This window comes from Arvicola amphibius, chromosome 4 (assembly GCF_903992535.2).
Source record: "Arvicola amphibius chromosome 4, mArvAmp1.2, whole genome shotgun sequence".
Taxonomy (NCBI): domain Eukaryota; kingdom Metazoa; phylum Chordata; class Mammalia; order Rodentia; family Cricetidae; genus Arvicola; species Arvicola amphibius.
The window spans coordinates 115,331,995-115,345,339 of NC_052050.1; the positions used below are offsets into that span (position 1 = coordinate 115,331,995).

Here is a 13,345-nt window from a genome sequence, read left to right on the forward strand (position 1 = left end):
ATAATAATCTATATTAATTAATAATCTGAATAATCTATAACATACAATCTTATGTATTAGAGCTCAGAATCTTATTTCTGTTATTCTTTAAAGGAGTAAAACTGTTAAACTGTAGGCACAAACTATCTATTGCAGACAGTTCATGGGGATAAGGAGAAAAGAATCTACTTATTCATTCTCTTCATTAAACTCTATTAAGAATTCAGATGAAGTGGCTAGGTGCAGTGGCACACGCCTTTAAACCCAGCACTCAGCAAGCAGCGGCAGGCCGATCTCTGTTGAGTTCCCAGACAGTCAGGGCTATGCAGAGACCCTGCGTGGTGGTGTGAATGAAAACTGCCCCCACAGTATCAAAGAGAGTGAGTGGCACTATTTAACAGGATTAAGCCTGGGGCCTTGTTGGTGGAAGTGTGTCACTGGGGTGGGCTGTGGGGTTTCAGAAGTCCATGTCAGGCCAGTGTCTCCCTCTCTTCCTGCTCCTTGTGAATCCAGATGTAGACTCCTTCTCTACATCTCAGATCAGCTTCCTTCTCTAGCACCATGTCTGCCTGCATGCCACCATGCTTCCCATCATGATGATAATGGGCTAAACCTCTGAAACTGTAAGCCAGCCCCAATAAAATGTTTTCCTTTATAAGAGGTGGTGTGGTTGTCTCTTCACAGCAACAGAACAGTGACAAAGACACCCTACATCAAAACAAAAACTAAACAAACAACAACAACAAACCAAATAGAAAAAAAAAGAATTCAGATGCAAAGATACTGTATAGCACTTAGTATCAGGAACTGTCCTATATTACCAACAGTAGAACTGTATGTAACGACTCAGAGATATAGAGGAGGAAACTAGAGACTGGATAACAACATACAAAGATGTTAAAACGGGCAAAGAATTGTAGCAGAAAGGGATAAGGACATCAACACAGCTATGGTGTTGAAACAGAACAACTGTGGTGTTCTTTCATTGGGAAAGTTATTCTAAGGCAAGCCTTTCATTTCCTGTAGCAAAAAAGAAAGGGGGTGGGTAATTTTCTTTCCTTTTCTTTTTATAAATACAAGAAGTAGCAGCAAGATATTGGTGGGAACACCATACATTATATTCATGACTCAAATTTATTACTACAAAAGGAATTTAAAAATTTTGAAGGATGATTACAAATGCTTCAAGAGGTGAAAAAGCCAAAAGTAGGCAATAGTAAGATAACAAATGATTCCCTGCTTCCAGGCACAACAGTCCAGCGACAGAAAGGCAACAGGGAAGAGAACACGAGAGTATTCATTACGCTTCCTTTCTATTTAAAGGTACCTAGTGGAATGGAATCAGGAGAGGGGGTAGAAAAGTAAAGTAGTTTAAAATCACAAACGTAAAGAGACACCAAATCACTTCTTAAAAGGCAGCTGTACTCTTCTTGAGGTCCCAGTAGTTAAGAGGCTAATAGGTATGCCATTAAGACACAGATATAAGAACAGACATACCAGCCTAGTCATACTAGGAAGGCAGAGAAAAATAACACCATAAAGCACAAGTAAATATGAAGAATTCAGTTTCAACTCCTTTGTTTTTACTGATACATAAGTTATGAGACTTTCAAAAACTGAATTACATGTTGCCTCAACTTCTCGATCTGTAAAGTAGCAAGAACACTACTCCTTGCTTCCCAGTTTTGGTAATAACGAAGTTACTAATATGGTCAATCATCATCGATAGTTTATGTTCTACAAGGTCACTACTAAAACTGAATTAATGAATACTGAGCCACTGATGCTAAGGAAAATACAAGTAAATTCCTGCAAGTCTGTCACATTTGTTAGCAGAATAATTTATAACTTTGTTTTCTGTGTTCCTGTTTAAAGAAAATTATTTATTATATAAAGTTAATTCTTTATAATTTAACTCAGGAGCAAATATCACTATAACAAACATATGAATGAAGTTTATCTAAAATGTATTTATTGGCTGAGCTAGCTCTCTAGCCCTCAAAAGTATAATCTATAGTCTAATGCAGTGGTTCTCAACCTCTGGGTTGAGACCCTGTGGCGGGGGAGTTGACCGATCCTTTTACAGGGGGACACATATCAGATAATCCTGCATATCAGATGTTTACTTTATGACTTATAATAGTAGCAAAATTACAATTATGAAGTAGCAATGAAAATAGTTTTATGATTGGGGATCACCACAACATGAGAAACTGTATTAAATAAAGGGTCGCAGCATTAGGAAGGTTGAGAATCACTGCTCTAAGATGATACGGTCCAACTTCTCCACAGTTAAATGTTCAAAATATATAGGCTAATATATTTTTTAAAGTCAGCTTCTATTCCAAAATTATCCTCAATTAAATTTCACATTTAATTTTTATTTCCGAGTTTACAGAACTAGTTACCTAACCTACACCAAGGCCATAATAATAACTAGGTTCTAAGTATTCAAAGTTAACAGAGGCAAAGGTATTCTAGGCAAAAGAAAGAAACAGATGAACAAACATAAGAAAAGTCTGTCTTCTCCTAAAAGCATATTTTAACAGAAAAAGTACATAACATGCAAGAACAGATGACAATGTAAGCAGAAGCATAAAATTTCAAGAAAAAAATGCAAACAAAATGCCCAAACCCAAATACACTCTAGTGGAAATGCAGACTGCCTCTGCTGGGCTCATTACTGGATTGGACAAGGCTAAACAAAGAGTCTCTAATCTTGAGGGTATAGTAAAAAGGCATTTATAAACTGAGAAAAGAAAAGAGATACAGACACAGAGAGAACACACAGGAACAGCAGAACATTACAAAAGGTGCAACATGCATGCTGGGGAACATTAGACAGACATTGCTTAAAACAGTAATGCCTCTGAAGACCCTGGGTTCATGTCAAACATCACACCAAAGATCCAGGGAACTGAGAACAAGCTGCAGCAAATTCCCACATAAACAGAAAAATCCTTCCATAGCCAAGCTTTAGGAAATCAAAGATAAAGTCTTAAAAGAAGAAAACACATACATACAGAAGAGCATATAAGAATTACATTCAACTTTTCCCCCCAAAGGAGGCAAATAATAAAGTGAGGAAAATATTTAACTGCTGAAAGAAAAAAATACCCACTTAACCTCTAAACTCTAAATATTATTGTAACAAGAAGTGAGCTAAAGACTTTCTCAGACAAAACCTGAAGAAAGCTGTTGTCATTACCCCTGCTTTACAAAAAATGTTAAACGAAGTTCTTCTGAGAGAAGTAAAATAAGGAAGCAGCATGCAGGAATGAAGAAGATGGAGAGTTATTTTACTTTTACCCACCAGATACTAGCTTGTCTACAGTGACAGCAATGAAGCAGTAGTTTGTTACAGGCCTATGCATATCCACGCACACTGAGATGTAAGTGGCATAGAGATGACAGTAATAATATAATGGATAGCAGGGAGGAATTGGAAGCATTCTGAGGTTATAATGTATAAACATAATGTAAAAAAGAACTCGGGTTTGTTTTACATGTGTATTGCAAAATGTAAGACAACCTCTAAGGAAAAGTTTACAAAGGAAGCATGTAATTGAAATACTAAGAATGGAATCACAAAAATATGCTCAGTTTAAACCACAAAAATCAGACAAAGTATAGAATTCAAAACTAAGGAAGAAAGGAACATGGCATGAATGGAAAAACATGATGTGACACACACTAACTAGAATACATCAACAATCCCTTTAAATACCTATGACAGAGACTGTCAGGAGTGGAGGTGTCAAGAAGAAAGCCCCATTCATTACTATAAAAAAAAAAAACCACCTTAAATATGAGGATATAACAAAGAAACAAATCAAAGACTGTGGCTTTGGAGCCTGTCCTGGAACTAGCTCTTGTAGACCAGGCTGGCCTCAAACTCACAGAGCTCCACCTGCCTCTGCCTCCCAAGTGCTGGGATTAAAGGCGTGTGCCACCACCACCAGGCTCAAAAGGATAACTAAAACTTCATCGTGTGACCTGCTCTTCTGTAACTCACCAGAAAGTTTTATAGAATGGGAATTTCTAAGCAAACACATACGCATACTTAAAGAAAAAAATTACACAAAGTACAGCTGTTGCCAATTATCATCAAGTTAATTCAACGAAAAAATCTAATAAGAAGGATCATAAAGAGATATAAATGGAGATGAATGTGAAGAGGAAATGTCTTAAGACAATAAAAAGAAGGTGGGAATGCGGAAAAGACAAAACATAGATATGCTTTGGAATTTTATGAAAAGTGTGATTCTATTTAAATTTATGCCATGATTTATTCAAAGCAAGTGGATGAAATTATTATGACCATATGCTGGCAGAAAGTTATCACATGCTCCTTTGAACAGTATGTCCTGTCTAAACATTAAAATAAGCCACAATAATCAGGCCGAAGTGAAGAGCCACACATTTGTCATAATGTAATCAAGGGTCAAATTTGCACTTGAAGATTCATAATATCTAGGGAGTAAAAAATGTTCTGTGTAAACACTGGAAAAAACACCTACAAGTGTAGATATGATAAAAGACAGAATTACACACAGGATGAATGCATGGATCATCACAATCCAATCTGTTTGCACTGGCTTATTTAGGCATGGCCTTCAATTTTTTCAAAGCTTCTCTATGGCATCAGCGTCGGGAAAATGGTGATGACCTGCAGCCCCATTGGGAAACCCTGGACGAAGTCCAAGTGGAACACCTCTGGCGATAAATACTCACAACGACTTTCACTACTTTCTCTGAAGCAAAGCACCTTGCAGCAGAGCCGTACCTTTCTGGAAGCCGGCGCCCATATATGTCTCCTCTCCATCGCGCTTCATTATCTTCCGCTCTCAGTCGCTGCATTTGATCAAAAATGGCATGGTAATGCTCATACTGCCCTCGAGAAGAACAAGGTGATGGAGAGACAGCCCCTCCACTGCCAAAAAAGGGAGTCTGGGGATTAAACAAAGAATTCTTACATGCCATGTTTATTTCGTAGGGCCTGAGAGGCCTGAGCCATCCTTAAAAGAGAAAGTCAATTTCAATGCTTAACTTTAAAAATAGCAATTACCTAGTTTTAACATATTAATAAAAACATAGCCAAAAGTAAAATGTTTTCCTACATAAACAATCAGTGTTCTAGAAGTCTTGCTACTAACAGTAAATAACAATGTGGCAAATAAAAACATTAAGATGTCACTAAATTCATAGAAATATGGAAAAATCTAAATTATGAAGCTTTGAACTGTTTACATCCCACATTTTACAATTCAGTTCTATGAAGCTTGAATATGCAGTTTAGAAGTCAAGAAGAATTTGATTATGTCACAATTAAAAGTCTTCTTATTTAACAAACTATGTTACTTTTGATATACTCCAAATCTATTCTTCTATTCAAGTAGATATGAAGGTGAATACATGACTTTAATATATTTTATATGCACACAGAAGAGGAAAAATGTATCTACTCCTAGTACTTTTCAAACAAGTTGAAAAAAACACAAAGTAAAGCAGCATTCCAGTCTTCTGGTGAATGAACAAAGGACTGAAGCAGTTACCCTGAACTAAGGAGATTCACAAACTAGGAAAAAAATGGCCACAGGTAGAAATCTATTTTAAAGTCTTAGAGAAAGATTATTTAACCTAGTTTTGATAATAAGGTTAAAATAAAACCCAGAAGAGTCAAGGAAACTAAAATAAGGTACGCATGTGTCTGTGTGCATGCTGCACTGGGGCAGGAAGGAAGTAGGATCACACACAACCCCACAGAGGATAAGCAGAGCACTAGACAATGAGAAAGGAAGGCAGCATTTCTAAGCTTTCCAGTGAACGGAACATTTTAAGATCATTAAGTCAATCCTACACACATAAGCAGAAATGAGAGACAAAAGCAGAAAAACTGGTTAGCGGGCTGCTGTACAACAGTAAGGCAAGAAAACCAGAAAAGATGTCAATGAAAAGATGAATGCTGAACAGACTTGTGGATTTTCTGCATACATGAACAATGATTAAGGTAAAATCTAAGGACTCGAGACAGAAGAAAGCTGCTAGACATGGCTAAGAGATGAATATAAATGAAGAGTGCAATACTATAGAAATTAGTAGTAGTAGTAGTAGTAGTAGTAGTAGTAGTAGTAGTAGTAGTTTGTTTGTTTTTTGAGACAGGGTTTCTTTGTGTCGTTTTGGAACCTGTCCTGGAACCTGCTCTGTAGACCAGGCTGGCTGCAAACTCACAGAGGACCGCCTGCCTCTGCATCCTGAGTGCTGGGATTAAAGGCGTGCGTGACTGGCCAGTTACTAAAGAAATTTGGTGGAAGAAAAGAGAAAAATCAATGATCTCAAATGTAGAGGTTAACAGTACTTAACAGTCAAGAGAGAAAAGTGGAAGGGTTACCTTTCAAAAATACTCATCCCAGCACTCTGAAGGCTGAGGCAGGCGGTTCTCTGTGAGTTTGCAGCCAGTCTGGTCTACAAAGTAAGTTTTCAGATAGCCAGGGCTACACAGAGAAACCCTGCTTCAAACCTCCCCCAGGTATAAGTTAGGTGGTATTTTTGAAAACAATGGGGAAGTAGAAGTCTCTAACAGAACAAAGATGGGTAAGGACATTTCCATCTGAGCCCCAGTAGAAAAGCTCTAGCCACTGAAAATAAACTCAGAAAAGTTAATTTGCCCAAGGATACAGAGTCAGATTTGCCCAAAGGGAATGTGTGAATTAAAGAATCTAGGTAAATGGCTATTTAGGCAATTGGTTATCTAGGTGAATGAATGGAGGCGGAGATGAAGGTGGAAAAGAAAAGCAGGGGAGCTAGACAGTAGAGAGGAGCCCGAGTGCAAAGACACCAGGACCAGCAGGCTCCATATGCTTACGAAATCAGTTCTGCACAAGTAGGGCGGAAGAGCATCGTAGTGGGTGGCTACTATTATCTTGGAGAGTCTGACAGTGGCCAACTAAGAAAACTTGAGAACTTAATTTTCAAGATTACATGAAAACTTCTAACAAGCATTATCTGATTTTGTATTTCATTTGAGAATTCTCTAAAAGGAACTACATTACAGCCTTAGCACAAAAATTTTAACTTTTATAAATGTCACATATTAATTAATTATTATATATCAAATACACATAGGTAAGGAAAAAAAACATAATGCACGTTACAGAATTCTACATAAACATTATCCGTATACCAAGAAAACAAAAGTAGCCAGCGATAGAGATTTTAAAGAACAAGGAGAAACTGGAGACAAACAACAGGAGTTTGGCTCCATCAGTATCAAATGCCTACCTTTACTTCACCGCTTCCACCAGCCCTTAATACATTCCTCCAGCCTTGTTCCCTGGCCCTATTTATTCTCTCCAACTTTTGGAGAAAGAGAAATAAACAAAATACCATTTCAACTACTTAATACAAAACACACAGAATACATTTAACAATAAAATTAAAATCAGTGTACTTCCTTTAAATCTACATGTGTGGGGAGGGCAGAGCTACACTGTGGAGATGGAGTCTCTTACCCGCTGCTTCTCTTGCCTCTTCACCTGCTCCGCCTTCAGGAAACTAATCTGTAACATTTTAGACATATTCTCAGAACCCAAGTCTTACCATCTACATGTAGGCAAAGGGAGATAAACAAGAGCAAAAAGCTACCTGATCCTTCTGCTTCTTCTCTTTCTCAATAAATTCCAACTTTCTTTTCTTTGCTGCTTCCTTAAACAAAAGAACACTTCTATCAATAATTTCTACCTTTTTATATTTCCATCCAGAAAGTATATCAACAGGAGAGATATACACAAAGAGATGAGGAGATCCAAAGGATGAACAAAATAAAGTATTTGTTTGAAAGACACAAAGCATCAAGGTTTGGAGGCTCTATAACACTGGTTCTCAATTGGTGGGTCGTGATCCCTGGGGAGCAACTGACCTTTCCATGGGGGTCACCTAAGACCATCAGAAAACACAGATATTTATATTACAATTTATAACAGTGGCAAAATTATAGTTACAAAGTAACAAGGAAACTAATTTGATGGTTGGGGATCACCACAAGATGAGGAACTGTACTCAAGGGTCACAGGATTAGGAAAGTTGAGAACCAGGGATCTATAACGTTAGTGGATTTTGCTGTTGTCTAAGAACTGTTTTGTGAAGCTTTGAAATAAGCAGATATATGTCTTTATACCTCAAACATTTTCTTCCTTTCTTCTCCAGAACACATTTTCTTTGCTGGAATTTGATAGGGCTGTATAAAAAAAGCTACAAATTAGATAAAGATTTAAGACACTCTTTGGAAATCACAAACTTCAGAAAGTTTAAGGTAAGAAAAGGTAAAGCCAATACAGTCATAACTTTTAAAATGCATTGACTTTAGACATTTTAATGCATTTTAGACATTTGACTCATTGATATGCCTTATATTAAACAACCTGGAAGATGACACTCAAACCATCAACTAGTTTTCTCTGCACACACGTATTTTTTAAAGATTTTATTTAATGAGAATTTCATATATGTATATAGTAAATTATGATCATGTACACTCCCCAATTCTCACCTCCAACATGCCACCAACTGTAGCACAATAATAAAAACCCAGAGACAGATATTGGGGTTCAACCTGAAGATCAGAAAAGCAAAACAGCCAGCCACTGGCTCTCACGTCTACCTAAGTGGCAATTCTGCCTCCAGGAATCCTCGGAATGAGACTGCACTGCACCGGAGAGCTGTCTCCTGCCGTCTTACACTCCTCTCCAGTGCTGGGATTAAGGGCGTGCGCCACTACTGCCTGTTTTCTATGGCAAACTAGTGTGGCTACTGCGGTTAAAGGAGTGTCTCCACTGCCTGGTCTGTAAGGCTGACCAGAGTGGCTGCTTTACTCTCTCATCTTCAGGTAAGCGTTATTTATTAAAATACGAATGAAATATCACTACACCCAATCATGATTTTGATCACGCACACTCCTTCCCAACTCTCCCCACTAACTCCTCCTAGATCCCTCAACACTCACACCTCTCAATTACCTGTCCCTTTTGTTTTTATTACTGAGTCCAATTGTCCATATATGCATAGGTGTGGGGCTATCCAATGAAGCATCAGCAATATATTAGGGGCACACACCCCAAGAAAAGTGACTCCCTCCTCCAGCAGCCATTAACTTTCTAGTATTTCCTCATGGGGACTCATGAGCCACCCCCCCCAATGATATTAATTTTAAGCATTCTAATACTGTGATGAAACATCACATCAAAAGTCAAATAATAAATTTTTCTTAAAAATAAATTGTACAATTTATGTTCACTACATAAAATTCAAACAACAATAAAAATGTATAGCTGCTTCATACCTGGAGGTAACCAATACCAATATTTTTATGAGTATCATTCTAGACATTTTTATAAACTTACATACATATATAAATATATAAAGCCATAATTTTACCTTTTCTGTTTTTTATAAAATGTTTTATTTGATAGCAAAGTATTTTTAATAATGTCTTGACAATTCCACATGATGGCAATAATTTACTATTATTGGTAATAAATTAACAAGGAAATAGTCCAGAATTAATTTATTTAACCATTATTCTGAGATAGATTTTGGATTGATTTTAAGTTTTCCTATTCTATATTCTGTAAGAAACTTTCTTACATATACCTTTTTTGGCTCATACTCAAATATCCCAGAAGACCAATTAAAAAAAAATAAGTAGAATTAAAGAGTAGCATCATAATTTATATTTTGAGAACTCCACCTTCCCCAAAGGCTGGACCAATTTATTTTCCACCAAAGAATATAGAAAACACAGTTTTTCTTTTCTTTTTTTTAAAACTTTTTTTAAGCAGTTTTATATATCTTTTTATTTCTTTTTTAATATTTATTTATTTATTACATATACAGTGTTCTGCTTGCATGTATACTTGCAGGCCAGAAGAGGGCACCAGATCTCATTACAGATGGTTGTGAGCCACCATGTGGCTGCTGGGAATTGAACTCAGGATCTCTGGAAGAGCAATCAGTGCTCTTAACCTCTGAGCCATCTCTCCAACCCCACAAAACACAGATTTTCATGTGGATTGTCCATCTCTCTTAATTTCTGCTCCTTAAAAAGGCTAAGAATATTTCCTTTTACATACTTACTGTTCACATAGTCTCAGATAAATTCTTGTTTTATCATGCTTATTATAGCTATTTTCTTATGTTTAGCTTTTACTTATTCTTTTACGGCACTAAAGTTTATAATTATAAATCAGCTACAACTCTAATTTTCCCTTATGGTATATGTTAATACTATAGGGCTAAAAATGACATTTTATTTTTACTAAGCATTCTTATTAAACTATTCTCCATTTTGACACCTTTCACAGTTAAAACTCTGTGGCTATTAGCACTAGTCTCCAAATTTGTACACCACAAAAATCAAATGAGTAAGTAGTATCAGTGTTAATGAACTAGTGGTGACACACATCTACAATCTTAACTTTCAGGAAAATAAATTCAAGGACAACCTGAGAGACTGAAGAAAAACAGGGGGAAGAAAAACTAATGTAATAAGAGCTTTGTGGCATAAATGACTAGCTTTTAAATTTCCCCTATTATTGTGTGTGTACAGTGTATGCAGGCTTCTGTGCAGCAGGGAGGACAACACTAGAGTTGGTGTTCTTCCCCCCACACACACACACACCTTATGTGGGCTGCAGTGATCAAGGCAGGCTGGCAGGCTTTTGTTGTAAGCACCCTCCTTCACCTGCTGAATGAGTCTCAGCCCTAGGAAATATCCTTAGCCCAAGAGGAAGAGGTTTAAGAGGTAAGTTATACAAAGCAAAGATTAGGTTCCTCTTTGATCTTCTCTATCACCTTACATAGAGACTATTCAAGTATTTATGGAATAAAATTCCAAGCTATTCCTCTGGGAGTATCTGGGTGTTTTCAGAATGTTATCTCTATACTAAAGAGATAAAAAAGAAACACTGTACTAAGGAAATGGTTTTGTTTTCTGTCACTCAAAAAACAAAAGCAAAAATGAACCCATTCACTGAATTGTGTCCATGGAGCTCCCTCTGGTGGCTTCAAGAAAAACAACAAAACCCCCTAACAACAAGAACAACAAAACTACATGTACTAGCTTAAATTTATCTAAATAAACATGATATTACTATATTAAGATATTTAAGCAAGTCTGAATATAAAATATATTTTATATTTGTTGGGGGAATATTCTTTAATTTAAAAAGGAATCATTCAAGAAAACAACAGGTATTTATTTAAAATCTCAGCCAGTGAGCTAGCTGACACTACCTCAGCTTTTCAGGAGCACAGGAAGAGCAAGCATTCAATCTGAGTTGAGGAGACAGCAAAATCCTGCTTCAAAAAACTAAAACACTTCAGAAACTGTGGGTTTTTTTTATTCCATTCCCTTATTATGACCTTGATAATTTTCTTATCTATTTGATTGTAATGCTCTTACTTTTTTCTATCTACCTATTGGTGTAGGAGTTCTTTCTGTCTGTGTTGCTTTTTCTGGTTAACGAATAAAGAAACTGCCTTGGCCCGTTGATACGGCAGAAACTGGGTAGGTGCGGAAGATGCAACTGAATGCTGGGAGAAAGAGAGGCAGAGGGAGGCCATCAATCCACTGCCAGAGTCAGATGCAGAACCTTGCTGGTAAGCCACAAACATGTGACAATACAGATTAGTAGAAATGGGTTAAATTAAGATGTAAGAGTTAGCCAATAAGAAGGTAGAGCTAATGGGCCAAGCCATGATTTAATTAATAGTTTCTGTGTGGTTATTTCAGGGCTGCCCAGGACAAAAAAGCGGCCTTCCTGTTACATTAAGTTTTCATAAATTTTATTTTTATTCTTTTATTGTTGCAAAATATACATTATAAAGTCATGTTTTCCTAGTTTAAGTGTCTGTTCTGTCATTATGCAAGCTTGCTCTGCTGGATATTGAATTTGTGTGACGTTAAATGGTTTAAAATAAGTCATGGCACATTCTAAGTACTGACTACTATCTAATTTTCTGTGGATTGGCTTAAAAATCATTTAAAAAATGATAAAAAATATTGAAAAGGAATAACCTTGCCTTAAACCCTTCTGGTTTTAGGCAGCTATCATCTGAGTCACTTTTCCATTACTTAGAATATGAGAGATGGAGTCTATCATTTTGAATATTAAGAGCAAAAATCCAAAACTCCCATTTACACTTACAATTAAATGGAAATAAAAGAACAATTAAGAAAGCACATTACTTGATTCCATCAGCTATGAGAAGACATTGATTATACACTTGGTTTCTTTTCTGTCCTGGTCACAGGTGAGGACTTTCTACCATGTCATGGACTTGTTTCACCATTTCCTTCATTCTCAGAATAGTGGGTGGACAAGGGACAAAAACAACTCTCATTTTACAAGTTCACCCAAGTGTGTATCCCTTTTTGTGATTATTCTATGTGGTACCTATCCAATCACATAAACACAAGTTTGTCGCTGGGTGGTGTGGTAAAGGTTTTAATCCAGGGAGGCAGAGGCAGGTGGATTCTGTGAGTTTGTAGCCTGGTCTACACAGCGAGTTCCAGGGAAAGTGCCAAAGCTACACAGAAAACCCTGTCTCCAAAGAAAACAAGATAACGTGTCTGCCCTCTCTTACTCCATGGCCAACATTAGCTTCAAGAATCAGAGATGTTATGCATGTCTATATTACAACTGTTAAACATGTGTTGCAAATGTAAACGCTATTTGGAATAAACATGTGTCTTGAAAATTATCTATGAATTAATATTTTAAAAAACCTACTTAGAAGACATGAAAAATGTAATGAAATTTTGGTATGGAACATAAATTTTTAAAGCATATTTATAGCAATGAAGTCAACTGATTTCATATCAAAATGATACAATTATAATGATAATAAATAAAAATATACAGAATTCAGTTAAAGAAATGCAGTGAATACCGAAGTGTGTTTCATAGTTGTTAAAAGCACATTAAGTCAATTTCAAACTTTCAAAATACTTGATGGAAAAAAGGACATCATGATTACACTAAGATATAACTTCAGGTACCAACCTGCTTCACTAGAAACCAAATTAGGTATTTATGCAAATAATCTATTTCAAAAGCAGTGTTTTATTTATTGCACCATAGTAAAGTAGCTACTGTAAAGCATTAACAATAAACCTCAGGATGGGGAAATGACTCAGAAGGTAAGGTACCTACCTAGCATGACCAAAGAGAGAGAAAAGGATATGATGGTGTTGTTTGATAGCTGAATAAACAGAATCAACAAATGATAAAGCCAGAGTGCCAGTTACACCCCCTGTATAGAGTCTGCACTATCACAGCAGCTACTGGAGACACACTACAGAAGGAAA

General features: G+C 36.5%; 1 protein-coding gene across 11 annotated transcripts in view; it reads right to left on the bottom strand.

Moving 5' to 3' along the window:
- The window catches only part of Nek1 (NIMA related kinase 1), a 122,098-nt gene that overhangs the window by 78,965 nt on the left and 29,788 nt on the right, over nt 1-13,345 (bottom strand). For 9 of the 11 annotated variants that reach the window (XM_038326699.1, XM_038326698.1, XM_038326708.1 and 6 more), the window contains 5 exons: nt 8,156-8,215; nt 7,624-7,683; nt 7,491-7,538; nt 7,261-7,335; nt 4,766-4,929 (listed from right to left, as the gene is read on the bottom strand). In XM_038326699.1, the coding sequence (XP_038182627.1) occupies nt 4,766-4,929; nt 7,261-7,335; nt 7,491-7,538; nt 7,624-7,683; nt 8,156-8,215 (407 nt within the window). The remainder of the gene's footprint in view (nt 1-4,765; nt 4,930-7,260; nt 7,336-7,490; nt 7,539-7,623; nt 7,684-8,155; nt 8,216-13,345) is intronic. The other 2 variants (XM_038326706.1, XM_038326702.1) reach the window with 1 other exon arrangement.